The 20,971-nt window shown below is 42.6% G+C and overlaps 1 protein-coding gene across 1 annotated transcript; it reads left to right on the top strand.

The window, feature by feature from the left end:
- Positions 1-1,094: 1,094 nt before the first annotated feature.
- LOC113017207 (tripartite motif-containing protein 16-like) lies at positions 1,095-16,803 on the top strand. Its single transcript, XM_026160362.1, has 2 exons — positions 1,095-2,776; positions 16,369-16,803. Exons 1-2 carry the CDS (start codon positions 1,108-1,110, stop codon positions 16,422-16,424), a joined length of 1,725 nt encoding a protein of 574 aa, XP_026016147.1. The 5' UTR covers positions 1,095-1,107; the 3' UTR covers positions 16,425-16,803.
- Positions 16,804-20,971: the final 4,168 nt, after the last annotated feature.

The following is a 20,971-nucleotide window of genomic DNA, read 5'->3' as shown; positions in this document are numbered from 1 at the left end:
TCGAACCGGCGACCTTCAGGTTACAGATACGCTTCCCAACCCCCTGAGCCACGGTCGCCCCATAGTTATACTTGTATAACTATGCATGTGACAAATAAGGAACCTTGAACCTTGAATTCTTCCTCATGCATTAATACTCAAACTATCATTTATCTTACACAGTTCTCCAAATGAATTTTGGTAGTCTAAACGCAATTTCTGCTTAACAGCATTCACGTTAGCATCATCTTCCATTAGCTGTTCGAGCTGATTAGCTTGGCTAGTTAGGTGGCCTAGCTTAGCCTTTCTAGACTGGGTCAACCTGTGCAGCTTTTCCTCGACAGCCTTTTCTGTCATTTTTTGATTCTCTTTTTCCACACACTAGTTCTTCATCACTCTCATGCATTATGACAAATTTCCACAGTAGCAAAGCTTGTTTTCACTGCTTACCGTGTTTCTTCCTCCAAGTAGGCTATTACCTTCAATCCACAGTGCACGGCCATTCGTTGCTAAGCATGATCCTTTTCAGTATTCCTTTTCCCAAAAAAGGAGCAAGAGGGTTTTCTGACTAAATGTAGGGTAATTTCCAATAAACCAAGTTCAAAAAAAGGGAGTCTATGGCTGACGCGTGTTCCTGGTTTCCAAAAGAAATGCTTCCAGTTGCATTATGATTTGAAGACTGTTTATTTATTACAAACTGAAGATGTAACAATGAACTCCTTCCTAAATAAGCATGAAAGTTCCAGAAAAATAGCAGTTATCCAGAACTACCTGTGCACACGGTCAGAAAACCATGAGACTCCGAAACCTCTCTGTCCATGCTCCTCCCCTTCCCTCTTTTAGGTTCCAATCCCAAAACAGTGACTTAAAATTACTTTATGTAAACACATATATTTTCACATTTATTAATCCTGAAAAGATGACTTATGTAATGAATCTATGAATTATAAAACAAACATGAACTCAATTGTAAATAAAAATATAAAGCAGACGTCTGGCGCTTACAATTGGTGTAACCAACATGTGGTGACATGTAGGATCTGATAGGCTCCATTTACTGAAGATTTTGTTGAGATCAGAGCTCAGACTAGTCTCAGTTATACGGAAGAGAAACTCACACAGGCACAGATGCTGAGAGGTAAAATGGCACAGAAAGGAGTTCAGCTGCACCCAGAAAGCTTCTCTTGTTCAATCTGTTTGGATCTACTGATAAATCCGGTGACTACAGCCTGTGGACACAGCTACTGCAGGAACTGTATTGAAACCCACTTTGACGAAGAGGACAAGAAGGGAATCCACAGCTGCCCTCAGTGTAGGCAGGCCTTCACACCGAGACCTCTCCTGGTGAAAAGCACAATGTTAGCAGAGTTAGTGGAGGAGCTGAAGAAGACCGCACTCCAAGCTGCTCCAGCTGATCTCTGCTATGCTGGACCTGAAGATGTGGCCTGTGATGTCTGCACTGGGAGGAAGCTGAAAGCCATCAAGTCCTGTTTATCTTGTCCAGCCTCTTACTGTGAGAAACACCTCCAACCTCACTATGATGCAGCTCCATTAAAGAAACACAAGCTGGTGGCCCCCTCCAAGAAGCTCCAGGAGAACATCTGCTCTCGTCATGATGAGGTGATGAAGATTTTCTGTCGTACTGATCAGCAGAGTATCTGTTATCTCTGCACAATAGATGAACATAAAGGCCGTGAAACAGTCCCAGCTGCAGCAGAAAGGACTGAGAAGCAGAAGGAGCTCGAGGTGAGACGACTAAACATCCAGCAGAGAATCCAGGAGCGAGAGAAAGATGTGAAGCTGCTTCAACAGGAGGTGGAGGCCATCAGTGGCTCTGCTGATAAAGCAGTGGAGGACAGTGAGAAGATGTTCACTGAGCTGATCCGTCTCATCCAGAAAAGAAGCTCTGATGTGAAGCAGCAGGTCAGATCCCAGCAGGAAACTGAAGTGAGTCGAGTCAAAGAGCTTCAGGAGAAGCTGGAGCAGGAGATCGCTGAGCTGAAGAGGAAAGACGGCGAGCTGGAGCAGCTCTCACACACAGAGGATCACAACCAGTTTCTACACAACTACCCCTCACTGTCAGCACTCAGTGAGTCTACACACTCATCCAGCATCAATATTCGTCCTCTGAGCTACTTTGAGGATGTGACAGCAGCTGTGTCAGAGACCAGAGATAGACTACAGGACATTCTGAGAGAGGAATGGACAAACATCTCACTGACAGTCACTGAAGAGGATGTTTTACTGTCACCAGCAGAGCCAAAGACCAGAGCTGGATTCTTAAAATATTCACATGAAATCACACTGGATCCAAACACAACTCACACACATCTGTTATTATCTGATGGGAACAGAAAAGTAAAATTGATGATGTTCAAACAACAACAGTCTTATTCTGATCATTCAGACAGATTCACAGGATGGTTTCAGGTCCTGAGTAGAGAGAGTCTGACTGGACGTTGTTACTGGGAGGTGGAGTGGAGAGGGGGAGGAGTTGGCGTTGCAGTCGCATACAAGAATATCAGCAGAGCAGGGTTGGGCGAAAAACGTGGGTTTGGATACAATGACAAGTCTTGGTCATTATGTTATGATTCAAATGGTTTTAAATTTTGGCACAACAAAGTCCAAACTGTCCTCTCAGGTCCTCCGTCCACCAGAGTAGGAGTGTACCTGGATCACAGAGCAGGTATTCTGTCTTTCTACAGCGTCTCTGAAACCATGACTCTCCTCCACAGAGTCCAGACCACATTCACTCAGCCGCTCTATGCTGGACTTTGGCTTTATTTTTCAGCTGGAGTTACTGCAGAGTTGATTAAAGTCAAATAGAGAAGACAGGTTCATGTTGATCCCTGACCATTATATGTACTTGTGTAGATTCTAAATGAGGCTTTACATTTTAGAAGCTGAGAAGTTCAGTGGTCCATTGATGTGTGAAAATAATGTTGCACTGATTCAAACTGTACTTACATTTATATACCTTACATCAATATAAATCTGAATTTGTTCTTATGGCTGATAATCATGTGAGTTTAAATGATACTACTCTTCATATTCAGCATGTTTGAAATCTGTCATCAGTCTGGTTAGTGGTTTTATTCTTTAGTTGCTGTAGTGGGTTGTCAAATGCAACAATATATTGGAGCTGCAGTGATTCATCAGTTAGTCAATGATTAGAGAATTGATTGTTTTATCATTATTTTAGTCACATTTAAAGCTGGTTCCAGTTCCTAGATAACAGAATGAATGTTTTATTTATACTAATAGTTGTTAATAAATTGGTTTTGCTCAATCAAATTATGTTCTATTGTTTTTATCATCATTGTTACATAACATCAATATCCTATGGAAACCTGTTTCTGCCACACACAAAAAGGATCCATAACTCGAAATTTTGACTTATTTTCTCAAAATTTCAATTTATTATTTCAGGCCAGATATGGCATGCCATCATATAAACAGTGCCATCTACACCAGGCCGGGCCCATATCTGGATGACATACAACTTACCATGCCAGCAGTGCCAGCTTGACACCAAATCCGGGCCAGACCTGTCTGCTATATGGGAGCATCATTACCAACAATATTAGTCCCATACATATTACTCATGAGCAGAGATGGGCAGTAACGCGTTGCTTATAACTTTTTTCAAGTAACGAGTAAAGTAAGGGATTACTATCGCAAAAACGGTAATTAGATTACCGTTACTTTCCCGTAGGAACGCTGCGTTACTAAAACCGTGATTTTTTTTAGCAGAATGTCTCATGACAGTGACGTAAGCGAGTGCGACGTTCGTGACAACATGCTTGCTATCCATTGTGCAGATCAACAATGGATAATATATAGAGTGCGGGAGAGAATATAAGCGTGTAGCGTTTAAAGCGTGGAACTACTGACCTTACTTTAAGTTTTATTCCATAAAAAGTGACAAAAACATTGGCGTCTATTGTACATGGGAAGAAAACTTCTTTTTACACCGAAAAAAACACCTAAACAAGCACGAAGTGCACAACAACGTAATGGGAAATTCACAGAGAAACTCATGGATTCTTCCACTGACCGCTGCGGCACACTTGCACCAGAGCACACCTCCGCCTACCACACTCCTGCTTTAAAGGTGAAAATAGAGAAACAGGACAGCTAGTCTTTGATTTTATTTATTTTCTGCTGTGTTTTACTTGCATCTTTTTGAAAGACTGAGTGTAAACACAAAAAACATTTTATTTTATGTGCTGGAATGTACAGAAAATAGGTTTAAATATTAACCCTTTAAGACCTACCATAGAACCAAGTCCGCCAGAGCTTACTTTATATTTTTACATGTTGTACCCATATGGAAAAGAAATAGTAAAAACATATATGATTTACTCATGAAAGTGGCCACTTTCTCATTGCTTTCATATATTTTTTAGTAAGTATACAAAACATACAAGTTTCATTATATAATTTTTCAAGGGATCTTATATGTGTTTTCACTCTTGTATGCTTTTCATACAAGTTTCATACAAGACAGATAAAAACTTTATAAGATTTATATATATCTTTTCCATATGGGTAGTGCCATTTTTGGGAGCATTTCAAGTTGCTATACATCAATACAACCATTATAGCCCATATTTTAATAATATGTATGCATTAAGTCCATAGTAACTACATTAATTGCAAAAAAGTGCAATAAACTACAAAAAAATTGAAAATCGTTTCTGGTTTTTTTACATATATTTCTACTTGGAGAAATTTAAGAGGCTTATCCCTCAAAACTTTGAATACAAAAAAGTTGCAAAAAATAGTTTACAACAACAGGAAATTTATTTTGAGTGTCTTCATAGTTTTATTTTTGAGATACACCAATTTTTTTTTTTTTTTTTTTTTTTTTTTTTGTGTCCCGTTTGGATCTTTAGCCATCAGAATTGTTGTCTTCAGGCCAAGAAAGATGCCAAGCGGATTTATTTTACCAAGTGGATCATCATGGCCTTGCCATATTGGTCCATTTGATTGACCTTTATTATAATTATGAATTTATTTTATTTTCAGTTGCTACAAACGGGACAGACATGACTGGGGGATAGGACAGGGAGAAAGAATGAAAGAAAGAGAGGGAGAGAAAGAAGACCAAAGGGGAGAAGAGACGGGGGGAAGAAAGAAAGAAAAAAAAAACCAAAAAAAAAAAACACCTGGGTCACCTGTATGGAGAAAAAAAACAGAAGAGAAAGCAAACAACAAAGAGCAACATAATAAAAAAAAACGGCACCATCACAATAAACTAGCTAGCAGTAAATATCAGTAGATACTAAGTAATAAACGATATTGTGCAGCACGCAAGATAGACAGCGCACAATGTGCTTTGAGGCAGCAGCCAAGAAAGCTGTAGTCTGCGTCTGTGAATACCCGTGTGTACACCTGTGTGCACACCTGTCAAGTCAAGTTTATTTATAGAGCACATTTAAAAACAACCAAGGCTGACCAAAGTGCTGTACAGTAAATACAGATAAAATACAATAGAACACAATTTCGTAATAACACCTCGCTGATAAAAATAAAATAAAAATATATAAAACAAATAAATTAAACCTTTCTAAAAGCCAATGAAAAGAGGTGAGTTTTAAGAGCGGTTTTAAAAGTTTCTAGGCTTTTGGAGAGTCTGACGTGAGGAGGTAAACTGTTCCACAGTCTGGGTGCAGCCACAGCAAACGCCCTCTCTCCCTTTGTCTTTAATTTATACCTGGGAACATCTAAAAGCATCAGGTCGGCTGACCTCAAAGATCTCCTGGGGCGATAAGTACTAAGGAGTTCTGACAGGTAAGAAGGTGCAGTGCCATTTAAAACCTTAAAAGCCAGCAATAAGATTTTAAAATCAATCCTAAAGGCAACTGGGAGCCAGTGGAGAGAGCAGAGAACCGGAGTGATGTGGTCTCTTTTTTTTGAACCGGTCAACAGGCGAGCGGCAGCGTTCTGCACCAGTTGTGTGGATCAGCATGCTTGCATTCCAAAGGTTTCTCCATGTAACGATCTGCTAGGGAGTGTGGGGAGCCACAGCCCCGTCCTCCAGGGTGTGAAGCGGGTATGGAGGAGATCAAAACTCCAGACATCCAGAGGCCCCCAGAACACAAGAGACCAAGGAAGACCCACAGAGGGGCAGCTGCGCCACTGTCCCAGTAAGAGCTGAGGAGAGTCCCAGATGAGGGCTCACTCAGCAGCCGCGGAGCAGAAGCCAGGGGGAGTTGCAGTGACGCGCCCGTGAGCTCCGCCGGCAGCCAGCCGTGCCTGAGTGACCGAGCCCCAGGCCGAGAGGCCGGGGGCACCCCACCTCCGAAGTGGCCCGAGCGAGCCCCAGGCTCCAGGCCCCGATAAGCGGCCGCCAAGGAGTGAGCCGGTGTGTACCTGGACGCCCATCCCCGGACACAAAGAACCACCAACGCACCGACACCTGAGGGAGTCTGCCACCGGCAGGGGAAGTGGTGGTGGGTGGAGATAGGCCTCCAAACCTTGGAGGGCCTGAGATGTCCCCAGAGAGGTGGCGTCTGATACCCAACTTGACATATAGATACAAACATACAGGCACACACAGACACAAACATCCATTCCCACCCTCATGCTCTCATATGCACTTACTCCACACTCAACCAACGTGGAGACAGACATGAAGAGACGTTGTACACACGATCACACTCCCCAAGCGTACTCTACCAACCGGGTCTAGGTACCCCTGCCCCTGGAGGGGGGAACTGCACCCAGACCCAGGTGGTGTTACCCTTTTCCCTGCGGTGGGGAGAGGTAGACCGCCCCGACTCCGCAGCAGCAGGGAGGCCCCACACTCCATACTGCGGTCAGACGGCCAATTCCTCCTAGCCCCCCTGCTCCAGCAGGCCGCAGAGAACGGGGGTGAGAGAAGACTCCAAACCTCCCTCCACCCGCTCATTGTAGTGTTGATGCATGTGTGTTCTAAGGTGCATTTAAAACCCAGGAGGGCTTGGAGCTACCTGCCAGAGAGCAGCAGGTAAGCGCATAGTCCCTCCTGCTAGCCCTCAATGTCTACGTGTATTTAAAATTGAGAGGTGGGCAACGATGCCAGGGGTGAGGTGTACACCCTGATGGTAATTTGGACTCCGTGTATCGTGCCCACCCCCAAGATCCTATATGTATGTGTTATGAGAGTGTGAGAAATGTGAATGTCTAAGTTGTGGGATAAAATTGAGGCAGAGGCAGCCAGAAGGGGACAGAGGGGGGGGGGAGATACACCAATTTTTATATACTGCAGGAAAAACGAAAAACAATCCTATGATGCAAATTTGCAAAGAAAACAGCATGTGCATCAAAATAAACTATTTTAAGCAGCGCAATTCAAGTTCTAAGCATCCCAGCAACTATTCAGAAAAGCATAAAGTCAAACATGACTTATAAAAACACCAGTATAGGCTCTTAAGGCCTACAAGTAAAAAACTACATTTTCCGTGAAAATGACGTCACTTCCGGTTTTGGGCAGGAAATGGTGGACATGCGATCGTTCGCGCTGACGTCTGTTTCAATGTGGGAAGTGTTACAAACAGCTGATCAGCTCGGCAAAGCGTGTTTGAATATTATGTTTTTGTTCCTGCAAGAACAAAAGGTGTTCAATACTCAGAGACATGGCCAAGGTAAGAAAGGCTGAAAGACGACCACCACTGAACAAGACACACAAGCTGAAACGTCAAGACTGGGCCAAGAAATATCTCAAGACTGGTTTTTCTAAGGTTTTATGGACTGATGAAATGAGAGTGAGTCTTGATGGGCCCGTGGCTGGATTGGTAAAGGGCAGAGAGCTCCAGTCCAACTCAGACGCCAGCAAGGTGGAGGTGGAGTACTGGTTTGGGCTGGTATCATCAAAGATGAGCTTGTGGGGCCTTTTCGGGTTGAGGATGGAGTCAAGCTCAACTCCCAGTCCTACTGCCAGTTTCTGGAAGACACCTTCTTCAAGCAGTTGTACAGGAAGAAGTCTGCATCCTTCAAGAAAACATGATTTTCATGCAGGACAATGCTCCATCACACGCGTCCAAGTACTCCACAGCGTGGCTGGCAAGAAAGGGTATAAAAGAAGAAAAACTAATGACATGGCCTCCTTGTTCACCTGATCTGAACCCCATTGAGAACCTGTGGTCCATCATCAAATGTGAGATTTACAAGGAGGGAAAACAGTACACCTCTCTGAACAGTGTCTGGGAGGCTGTGGTTGCTCCTGCACGCAATGTTGATGGTGAACAGATCAAAACACTGACAGAATCCATGGATGGCAGGCTTTTGAGTGTCCTTGCAAAGAAAGGTGGCTATATTGGTCGCTGATTTGTTTTTCTTTTGTTTTTGAATGTCAGAAATGTATATTTGTGAATGTGGAGATGTTATATTGGTTTCACTGGTAAAAATAAATAATTGAAATGGGTATATATTTGTTTTTTGTTAAGTTGCCTAATAATTATGCACAGTAATAGTCACCTGCACACACAGATATCCCCCTAAAATAGCTAAAACTAAAAACAAACTAAAAACTACTTCCAAAAACATTCAGCTTTGATATTAATGAGTTTTTTGGGTTCATTGAGAACATGGTTGTTGTTCAATAATAAAATTATTCCTCAAAAATACAACTTGCCTAATAATTCTGCACTCCCTGTAATTTGCCCAAAAAATGGATCATCCTATATGTTTCTTCAAAACTACTGTAACCAGTGACTGTTCTAAAGTAATGTCACTCACTTGTCACTTACTTTGTTCTAAAATGTTTTGTAATCACTGCACATCCTGCTTTATTTCACTCATGTCTGTCTGTGTGATGCCAAATCCTCCACAAAAACCCTTAGAGAGAAAACCAACATTAGCCAGTGGAGTGTCCCGGAGGTCAGACTTGGATCAACAGATTCCAGAGGTGCTGCTGTAAATCATGTAGTCAACAATCTGCTGCTGTGAACACTGTTTTCAGTATATTTGCACATTGTATGCACATTTTCCCACTGTAATGTTTACAATAATACAGTGTGATACCATAACCAACAAGCAGCCAGTAAAACCAAAGTGTCCTTTACACAAAAATCAGTAACACAGAAAAGTGGCAGCTGAAGGGTCTGCAGGGCCCACACACACTCATTTGAACCTAGTCTCCTCCCTAGTCTCTGTCATCCTTCTGCTCCTGCAAAAACACATACACAAAAAAACATACATCCACCCTTCTTTCACTGTTTGGAGTGGATCAGGGATTAGAAGTGACTAATCCTAAAATAGTTCCAGCCTTTAGTCTCCATTTCAAGTCAGTCACACTTAATCCACATCATCAGTCCAGTCACATGCATTCATTCTTACATCTAATATGGTCAGTGTCTCAAGTAGGTAACTTCCTCCAAAGCCCATTGTAATCTGGAGAAGCTCACCTTATATTTGCTCTTAATAAATTATTTTATAGCGCTTTTAATTCCAAAAACTAACTGGCACGATCAGCCTAGTACTAAAAAAAACAAAAACTCTGCCAGATAAATCACAGAAAAGTTTTTGCTCCCTGGTAGAACAATGGGATGTAGGGATTAGAACTTCAGGTGCCATGACATGTGCTGCAGTCACTACGCAGTCAATTATGTACTGATGCTTACTTGGTCTGAAATCAGATATAAGAATCAGTACATCAGTTCATTTTCCCAACATCATATTTACTGGTTGCCCACAAGTGCTCAAAAATATCACACAATCTCAGGCCCTCCAAGGTTTGGAGGCCTATCTCCACCCACCACCACTTCCCCTGCCGGTGGCGGACTCCCTCAGGTGTCGGTGCGTTGGTGGTTCTTTGTGTCTGGGGGTGGGCGTCCAGGTACACACCGGCTCACTCCTTGGCGGCCGCTTATTGGGGCCTGGAGCCTGGGGCTCGCTCGGGCCACTTCGGAGGTGGGGTGCCCCCGGCCTCTCGGCCTGGGGCTCGGTCACTCAGGCACAGCTGGCTGCCGGCGGAGCTCACGGGCGCGTCACTGCAACTCCCCCTGGCTTCTGCTCCACGGCTGCTGAATGAGCCCTCATCTGGGACTCTCCTCAGCTCTTACTGGGACAGTGGCGCGGCTGCCCCTCTGTTGGTCTTCCATGGTCTCTTGTGTTCTGGGGGCCTCTGGATGTCTGGAGTTTTGATCTCCTCCATACCTGCTTCATACCCTGGAGGACGGGGCTGTGGCTCCCCACACTCCCTAGCAGATCGTTACATGGAGAAACCTTTGGAATGCAAGCATGCTGATCCACACAGGTGTGCACACAGGTGTACACACGGGTATTCACAGACGTGGACTACAGCTTTCTTGGCTGCTGCCTCAAAGCACATTGTGCGCTGTCTATCTTGCGTGCTGCACAATATCGTTTATTACTTAGTATCTACTGATATTTACTGCTAGCTAGTTTATTGTGATGGTGCCGTTTTTTTTATTATGTTGCTCTTTGTTGTTTGCTTTCTCTTCTGTTTTTTTTCTCCATACAGGTGACCCAGGTGTTTTTTTTTTTTGGTTTTTTTTTTTTTCTTTCTTCCCCCCTTCTCACCGTCTCTTCTCCCCTTTGGTTTTCTTTCTCTCCCTCTCTTTCTTTCATTCTTTCTCCCTGTCCTATCCCCCAGTCATGTCTGTCCCGTTTGTAGCAACTGAAAATAAAATAAATTCATAATTATAATTAAAGGTCAATCAAATGGACCAATATGGCAAGGCCATGATGATCCACTTGGTAAAATAAATCCGCTTGGCATCTTTCTTGGCCTTAAGACAACAATTCTGATGGCTAAAGATCCAAACGGGACACAAAAAAGAAAAAAAAAAAAAAAAAAAGAATATCACACAATTCCTGGAAAGTCTGGCAAAGTTCCACCTGCTAAATACACAGAGAAATTTTTTTAGAAGCTGCACAGTTCATACAACACTAATGTTCACCATTAACACTTCAATGTTTAATCACTGGAATTTGAGTTTCTTCTTCAGGCCTGTACTGTTGCACTAATTATGATCACAGAACCAATTATTTGATGCTCAATCAGCAGAAAGTGTCTCCGAATTTACAATACTGACAACTATATTTATTGTCTGATCAGTGGTTGGTCATACCAGTCTCTTTTACAAAACTTAAACTGTTTTCCTGCAACCTGGAGAATTAACTGTCAGCAGTGGATAAACTCAACACTTGATAACAAGTGTCTGTTAAATTTTCCCTGCTTGAACATCAGTGAGAGATATGGGCATATTCATGAGTGTAATCTTCATTGTGTGTGTGTGTGTGTGTGTGTGTGTGTGTGTGTGTGTGTGTGTGTGTGTGTGTGTTAGTAGGCTAGCATGTGTGCATTGGAGCTGCGGATTCAACAGGGCCTGTCTCCTCCCCAGCTCCCGTTTCTCCCCCAAAAAGGTATTTCCTTGGAAGCTACCTTTCTCTCATGTCTCTCCGTTTATGTGTGTGTAAAAAAATTTTTAACCTTTTGTTGCAATGCTTCGGACACTTTCTCAACCTCCACAAGACAGTCGGCCTCATTTTTCAACCCAATTTTCACGTGCTCTCACAGTAACAACAACAGCCTTCATTTTTTCCTCCATGCTCTCTTTCCACTTCTCACTGCTGCTATCTGCCTCTCCCACATCTGTGGCATGCCAGAGGCCCAGTGGGCTGTTCTTCTTCAGCTTTACCTCATTTTTTAGTCTCTTCCTTTGCCATTTCAACTCTCAGTATGGCAAATGTCACTCAGACAGTCTTCCCAAGTCCATTCACACACAGTGATGTCGCTGGTGAACCTCCCACCTTGTGATTGGGAGTGCATGCTTCCACCTGCCATAGTATTTATACATGCTGCTGAACCCTTTAAGGTTTAGGGCAGTGCTGCTGTCTGTTCACCTGGTGTTGATTCTTGAAGTCGATGCCGTTGCTCTTGAACTGCATTTTGCCTTCAGGGAGAGACTGATTGCCCTCAGAGTTTCTTTTTGAGGATAAGATGTACATGGAGGTGAAGCTATTAAATAATCAGCCAAAACACGGCCTGGGTGTAGTTCCAATTATGTTAATCTATCATTTTGCTCCGGCCGCTGTGCTCATGGAGGAGGTTGATCAGGTTCCGTGGTCATCTGCAACTGACGCACTAAGACATTAATTTAATATCATTTTCATCACTACTTATTAACACTTTCCTTCTCTGATTCAGTAAAAACACTACTTTTCCCACATTTCAACACACCTCTTCTCTTCATTCATCCCACACACATCAGTTGATTTAACTCTTTTCTTTGTCGACATCTCTCCTTTTCTCACACAACTATCTTTCAACATCTTTCTTAAAAATCATACCATAAAAATTTTGTTTTCACCCAGATCACCTAGAGGAAAGCCCCCCATGGCTCCACTAGATGTTTTGTTGAACTCAGCTTCCATTGTACAAACAAGCACATCCACTGTCTGGCCTTTCTGCCTCTTTTCACTGGTGCAAAAGTGCTAAAATACTAGTCAAAGTCAAGTCAAAGTCAAGTCAAAGTCACCTTTATTGTCAATTCTGCCACATGTACAGGACATACAGAGAATAGAAACTACGTTACTCTCAATCCCTAGATAAAATAGCAAATGAACATTTAAATATAAGAGTGATTAAAAAATGCAGGTAAAATAATTAAAAAGTAAAAATTTAAATAAATACAATACAAATTTACATATAAGAAGAAAGCTATACAATATACAATATAATGGGTAAATGACATTGGGTGTAAACCAGGCAGAGTAGTGCAAATAGGCAAATAGTGCAAATGGAGATTTGGTAATGTACGGTAAGAGATAGTGTAACTACAAAGTCTTATGAGGTAGTGGCAGTCCAATGCTCCACAAAGTGACTGGTAACTGGTGCAGGCCAGTGAGTGAGTCAGAGTGTGTGTGTGTGTGTGTGTGTGTGTGTGTGTGTGTGTGTGTGTGTGTGTGTGTGTGTGTGTGTGTGTGTGTGTGTGTGTGTGTGTGTGACAGAGTTCAGTGAGACCATGGAGGAGAAGAGGGGAGAGGGGGCAGAATCGGGAGGGAGTTAAGCATCCTGACAGCCTGATGGATGAAGCTGTCCTTCAGTCTGCTGGTCCTGGCCTGGAGACTCCGCAGTCTCCTCCCTGACGGCAGCAGCTTGAAGAAGCTTTGCATTGGGTGCGTGGGATCAGCCGCTATGCAAAGGGCTTTTTTAGTGAGACGGGTGCTGTAAATGTCCTGGAGGGAGGGGAGAGAGACACCAATGATCCTCTCTGCAGCTCTCACTATGCGTTGGAGGGTTCTATGACAGGACGCATTGCAGGCTCCAAACCACACAGTGATGCAGCTCGACAGGATGCTCTCGATGGTGCCTCTGTAGAAAGTGTACATGATGGGGGCTGGTGCTCCTGCTCTTCTTAGTTTGCGGAGAAAGAAGAGACGCTGCTGTGATTTCTTGGCCAGTGCTGTGGTGTTGTACGTCCAGGAGAGATCCTCTGTGATGTGCACACCCAAGAACTTGGTGCTGCTCACTCTCTCCACAGACGCTCCGTCAATGGTCAGAGGAGCATGTTGGGTGTGCATTCTCCTGAAGTCCACAACAATCTCCTTCGTCTTCTCCACATTCAGAGAGAGATTGTTGTCAGCACACCACGTGGCCAGGCGTCTCACCTCACTTCTGTAGTCGGTCTCATCCCTGTTGCTAATGAGACCCACCACCGTTGTGTCGTCCGCAAACTTGATGAAGAGGTTGGAGCTATATGATGGAGTGCAGTCATGGGTCAGCAGAGTGAAGAGGAGGGGGCTCAGCACACATCCCTGCGGGGCCCCCGTGTTTAGAATGATGGTGCTGGATGTATTACTGCCGACCCGTACTGCTTGAGGTACTATACACTATGCCCAGATCTTTGAGCTTCTAAGATCCTGCAATCACTAACGCAACAAGGAGCAATTTCTCTCCACCTTTTGCAATAATAAGGAACCGAGGCTTTTCCCGTCGATCTGGTTAAAAACCCTCCCCAAATCAAAACAGCTCACAGTGCAGATTCTTTGCAGTCCCTTGGTTCGTTAAAGATTCCTGCATGTGTGAATCGCTGAACATCACTGAAGCACACCTTCTTTTTTGAAAACAATTTTACCTCAGGATGGCCAGTCACTGCGTGCCCGTGATTCAGCTAAACTTAACCGATGAATCCTGTTTGACAAAGCCAAATTGTTATAGAAATGTTAACAATAACCTGCAACACATCCAGTGAGCGTTTTGAAATGGTTTAATAACATATTGCAATATGGAGAGAAACATCCCAGCCAAAACCCTAGGGCGATCTCTGAATTGTGGCCGCCGCCCTTACATCTTATATGCCCAGAGACAGACAAAGACATTCCACAGAAGATCATATATCCCTATAGCTTCAGTCCAACTCATCCTTGACCCCCTCCCACTCTAAGAAAAGTTACAACTACCTGAGAAAGTCATATTACTATTACTAATGTGATATGATTAAAATATATAATTAATACATCAGAAAAGAAATCTGGCACCACACTATAAAAGCAAACAAAATTAAATAAAAGATCACAGTATTGCTCTCAAACCGCTCCTCTTCATGGAATGAAGCACAGCCCGATAACCCTCCCTCTTCTTCCAACTCATAAACACAGCACCTCCTCTCTGTCCACGTTTCCTTGTTCCCTCTCCTTCAGATCTTCACTTTGAAGATGGGTGTAACCATCAACATGTGGTGACAAGTAAGTGCTGACAGGCTCCATTCACTGCCGAAATACAGGTTGTTGAGATCAGAGCTCAGACTAGTTTCAGTTATAAGGAAGAGAAACTCACACAGTCACTGACACTGAGAGGAGAAATGGCACAGAAAGGAGTTCAGCTGGACCGAGAAACCTTCTCTTGTTCCATCTGTTTGGATCTACTGAAGGATCCGGTGACTACAGCCTGTGGACACAGCTACTGCAGGAACTGTATTAAAACACACTTTGATACAGAGGATAGGAAGGGAATACACAGCTGCCCTCAGTGCAGGAAGACTTTCAGACTGAGGCCTGTCCTGGAGAAAAATGTCATGTTAGCAAATTTAGTGGAGCAGCTGAAGAAGACTGGACTCCAAGCTGCTCCAGCTGATCACTGCTATGCTGGACCTGAAGATGTGGCCTGTGATGTCTGCACTGGGAGGAAGCTGAAAGCCATCAAGTCCTGTTTATCTTGTCCAGCCTCTTACTGTGAGAAACACCTCCAACCTCACTATGATGCAGCTCCATTAAAGAAACACAAGCTGGTGGCCCCCTCCAAGAAGCTCCAGGAGAACATCTGCTCTCATCATAAAGGCCATGAAACAGTCGCAGCTGCAGCAGAAAGGACTGAGAAGCAGAAGGAGCTCAAGGTGAGACGACTAAACATCCAGCAGAGAATCCAGGAGCGAGAGAAAGATGTGAAGCTGCTTCAACAGGAGGTGGAGGCCATCAATGGCTCTGCTGATAAAGCAGTGGAGGACAGTGAGAAGATGTTCACTGAGCTGATCCGTCTCATCCAGAAAAGAAGCTCTGATGTGAAGCAGCAGGTCAGATCCCAGCAGGAAACTGAAGTGAGTCGAGTCAAAGAGCTTCAGGAGAAGCTGGAGCAGGAGATCGCTGAGCTGAAGAGGAAAGACGGCGAGCTGGAGCAGCTCTCACACACAGAGGATCACAACCAGTTTCTACACAACTACCCCTCACTGTCAGCACTCAGTGAGTCTACACACTCATCCAGCATCAATATTCGTCCTCTGAGCTACTTTGAGGATGTGACAGCAGCTGTGTCAGAGACCAGAGATAAACTACAGGACATTCTGAGAGAGGAATGGACAAACATCTCACTGACAGTCACTGAAGTGGATGTTTTACTGTCACCAGCAGAGCCAAAGACCAGAGCTGGATTCTTAAAATATTCACATGAAATCACACTGGATCCAAACACAGCATACAGATATATGTTATTATCTGAGGGGAACAGAAAAGCAACAAGAATTAATCAATCACAGTCTTATTCTGATCATCCAGACAGATTCACTGACTATTCTCAGATTCTGAGTAGAGAGAGTCTGACTGGACGTTGTTACTGGGAGGTGGAGTGGAGAGGGGGAGGCATTGTGTTAGCAGTCGCATACAAGAATATCAGCAGAGCAGGGAGCTCAGATGAATGTGGATTTGGATTCAATGACAAATCTTGGGCATTATATTGTGACACAAACAGATATATATTTCTGCACAACAAAGTCCAAACTGACCTCTCAGGTCCTCGGTCCTCCAGAGTAGGAGTGTACCTGGATCACAGAGCAGGTATTCTGTCTTTCTACAGCGTCTCTGAAACCATGACTCTCCTCCACAGAGTCCAGACCACATTCACTCAGCCGCTCTATGCTGGACTTTGCCTTTATGGACCTGGAGCCACTGCAGAGTTGATTAAAGTCAAACAGAGAAGACAGGTTCATGTTGATCCCTGACCATTATATGTACTTGTGTAGTTTCTAAATGAGGCTTTACATTTTAGAAGCTGAGAAGTTCAGTGGTCCATTGATGTGTGAAAATAATATTGCACTGATTCAAACTGTACTTACATTTATATACCTTACATCAATATAAATCTGAATGTGTTCTTATGGCTGATAATCATGTGAGTTTAAATGATACTACTCTTCATATTCAGCATGTTTGAAATCTGTCATCAGTCTGGTTAGTGCTTTTATTCTGTAGTTGCTGTAGTGGGTTGTCAAATGCAACAATATATTGGAGCTGCAGTGATTCATCAGTTAGTCAATGATTAGAGAATTGATTGTTTTATCATTATTTTAGTCACCTGTGCATCGAGCTGGAGGAGGAGGTTTGGACACTGCTTTAATGTTATTTTGCTATTAAAAGATAACAGAATGAATGTTTTATTTATACTAATAGTTGTTAATAAATAGGTTTTGCTCAATCAAATTAGGTTCTCATATTGGTTTTTTTTTTTTATCATCATTGTTACATAACATCAATATCGACATTGTACACATGCAGTTATAGTGATGACACAGTGTAATTTGTGGCTCAGCTGCAGGGGAGGGGTTGAGCAGTGGGTTCAGGGTGTAGTTTCAGGGGAGCCTGGTTGTTGCACCCAACAAGTATCATCTAACCATACCTTCCCTGTTTCAAGAAGTGAATCAAAAACAGTGAAACAAATGAGATTCATGGTATAATCTAGAGGATTTCTGAAACGGGTTTGCAGCCTTAAGTTTCCAGTTCGAAATAATGACACATTCCCTGAAAGGCCTTCATCAGCTTCCAGCTGAAGCAGAATAAAGTGTAACACAACTGATGATGTGATGCATAATTCCCTAGATCACAGCGAGTGTGTTGCACATTGGTGTGGGAAGCATCAAATTTAACAGGCGTGCACTGCTTAGTGTTTGTGTGATGGGAATGAAATACGAAGATGTGTTAACACTTACAGTCTGACCATTTGTGTCTCATAGCGATCGTGGAAAACACATGACATAAATGATATCATGACTGTGCTCACTCGGTGGGTTTGGGCAGTGTGAATAAGCTTCACATTGCTGCAGGGGAATCAGCAGGTGTAATCCTGCCACTATAGGAGCTGAAACACTTTTTATGGGGGAGGATACTTACACACTTCATAAACCAACAAGAAGACTCCCCGGTACCAAATAAAGTAAGGGACAAGGACCAAATGGCTATCCCAAAATCTTTGAAAGAGTAGAGAAAACTAATTTCCAAAACTGATGAAGCATTGAACATGTCCAGAACGTATGCAGAAGGGTGGCTGTAGCCTGCTCACATTTGTCACAGGTAGGATCCAGATCTGGTCTAAGTCTTGAAATTTAGTCTTTGACCAGTGTAGTCGATGTACAATTTTAAACTGAATAACAGTATGACGTTGGCAAATTGAAGATGAATAAATCCTTCTTATAATTTTCAGCCAGTCTTCCCCTGAGATTTCAACGTGTAAATCCTTTTCCCACTTTACCTTTAGATGATTAAGAGTGGTTGAGCTAGTGTTGGATTAGTTTATTATATATGTTACCCATAATTTGTTTATGATCGAATGCAACTTTTGAAAATATCACCACTTGGATGAGAGGGGAAGCAATCAGTATGCGAGGATACAAAGTTTTGTAGTTGTAAATATCTAAAAAGATTATATTTGGGTATTGAACACCTGTTTACCAGCTGCTTGAAAGAGGCAAATTTGTTGCTTATATAAAGGTCTTATATTGACAGAATGCCATTTTTACACCAAACCTGAAAGCCTCCACCTGACAAGGAGGGGGCAAACATATTGTTTCCAATAATTGGTACAAAGAGAGAAAGACTATGTAGTCTAAATGATCAATGTCACACCTCCAATGGAGCAGTACTCTAATATTGGCTGACCAATAATAAAACTGAAGGTTAGGCAGAGCCAGTCCACCTTGTGGGCGTGGCCTTTGCAGGATGTTCTTTCTTAAATGTGGGTTCTTCTTGTTCCAATTAACTTGTCATAACTTGTCTAAAGGGCTGAAGAAATGTTTGTTACAAATATAGGGATAGGGAAAGGAGCCTTGGCAACACATTCATTTGAAATAAGTTAATCCTCCCACAGAGGGAAAGGGATAATAAATTCCAGAAATGGATGTCCTTTTTCCAGATTCTCCAACATTGGCAGGTAGTTTGCTTTATAAAGATATTTGTAACAGCTGGAGATCCCGATTCCAAGGGATTTAAACTTCTTATTATTGATTTTGAATTAGATGGGATATTTTTTGCAGCTGTACTGATTGGGATGAATTCACTTTTCTGAGGATTTATTTTGTAGCCAGACATTGAACCAAACGTTTGCAGACAGCTAAGTAGTTTTGAGGTGTTTAGTGTGGGGTCAGTTATAAAGAGCAATAGATCGTCTGCGTAAAGTGAAACATTGTATTCTTGGCCTCCTCAGACGACTCCACTAATACTAGTATCTTGCTGTATGGCTGGTGCTAAGGGCTCTATAGCGGTGACAAACAAATGTGGAGATAGGGCAACCCTGGCTAGTGCTCTTATAGAATTTAAAATAACAAGCAGCATATTATTAGTACGCACAGCTGCCACTGGTGCATTGTAGAGAGTTTTAACCCATGATATGAATCTGGGGCCAAAGCCAAATCTTCTCAAAGTATAGAAAAGGTAGTCCCACTCCACCCGATCAAAGGCCTTCTCATCAAGTGCATCAAGCATCAAGTGACCAGATCAGGTGTATCAGTTGAGGGAGAGTCAAGAATTATACTTAAGAAACGTCCAATGTTAAAGAAAGAGTATCTGCCCTTGATAAGCCAGTTTGGTCCGTGGAATTGATTGTTGGTAATGCTACCTCTAAGCGCTGTGATAAAATGTTTGTGAGAATCTTCGCATCGGTGTTTAACAGTGAAATCGGCAGGTATGGGCTACATTGGAGAGGGTCTTTATTCTTTTTCAGAATGAGCAAGACAACCGCTTCTCGCATGACTGGAAGGAGAGTGCCAAAAGAATAGGACTCTGAAAAGACTGACAGCAGAAGTGGTGCAAGTTCATTAGAAAACATTTTTAAAAATTCAGATGGGAAACAATCTGGTCCAGGGGTCTTGCCACTTTGCATTCCACCAATCGCCATCATGACCTCCTGGATGGAGAGGTCCCTTTTGAGTTCAGTAACCAGTTTAGGGTCAACTGTGGTTATATTGTGGCGACTACAGAAGGTGTCCATAGCAGACTCATCTTGGCTTGACTCTGTAGTATATAAATCATCAGCTATTACAGAGATAAACTGTTTGGATGACTTTTGACGTTTTTGATATGCTAACACTCTGCTGATTTTCTCTCCTTACTCGTAAAAAGTACATCTAGACGTTAGGATAAGTCGCTCTGCTTGCTGTGTTGAAATAAGATCAAATTTGATTTTGAGGGCTTGAGATTCTTTAAGGATGCTTTCCAATAATGAGTGACTATAGTTATATCTAGCTGCAAAATGCCATCTAATAGCTGTTTCAAGTGCTCAGTGTCAGCTTTTTTTCTTGCTGCGGAAAATGAGATAATATGGACTCGAAGATAGGCTTTCAGTGATTCACATTAAACTGAAAAAGACATTCCAGAGGTCTGGTTTCGTTGAAGAAAATCTTTATTCTCAGATTTTGTGACATTCACAAATGTTTCGTTAGAAAGTACAAGAGGATCAAGCCTCCAAGGGCGGCATATGCGATTGGCACCAGGGATGTGCATTCTCATCACTAGGGGACCACAGTCTAAAATAATAATTGATTGATAATCGCAGGTTTTAACCAATGAAAGAGCATCTTTATCAATAAAAAAGTATCTAAGTGAGAGAACGTTTTGTGGACAGGAGATTTAGGAGTATGCACTTGATGGGTTATGAAAACGCCAAACGTCAACAACACCATAGGATTGGAGAAAGCATTTAATAATTTCTGCTGATTTTGATTCAGGAGTATACGTATTGGAGCTTTGGTCTAGGTTAGAAAACACACAGTTTGTGTCAAAATCACAAAGGTCAAGACAATGCAGGATTTACTTAATTCAATAGTGGACATTGGTTGCACACAATTGTTTTACTTTGGCACCTTTCATTTCCTTTTTCAGAGCAGAGGTGGGTTGTGGCAGACAGAAAGGCAGGCAGGTGAGCTTCCTGAAGAAGTACATCCTTTGTCTAAGAAGTTGCTTGAAGACATTTCACCTCTCATCCGAGAAGCATCTTCAGTTCTAGGGTCAAATGGTGGAGAGTAGGACTGGGCGATTTGGCCTAATATCCATATCACGGTATAATTTGAAGCACGTGCAGTAACGATATATATCGCAATATATTATTTTCTTCTGTATAACGTATTTTCCACACTATAAGGCACACTTAAAATCCTTTAATTTTCTCAAAAATCGAGATTGTGCCTTATGTATGAATTCTGGTTGTGCTTACTGACCTCGAACCGATTTTGGCGTGCAGAAATCTGTTAAAAAATATGTTTTAGTACAACTTTGGTAAGCC

Source organism: Astatotilapia calliptera, unplaced genomic scaffold (assembly GCF_900246225.1).
Source record: "Astatotilapia calliptera unplaced genomic scaffold, fAstCal1.2 U_scaffold_1, whole genome shotgun sequence".
In the NCBI taxonomy this organism is placed as follows: domain Eukaryota; kingdom Metazoa; phylum Chordata; class Actinopteri; order Cichliformes; family Cichlidae; genus Astatotilapia; species Astatotilapia calliptera.
The sequence above is the reverse complement of the archived record's forward strand: the minus strand, read 5'-3'. Positions and strand labels throughout refer to the sequence as shown.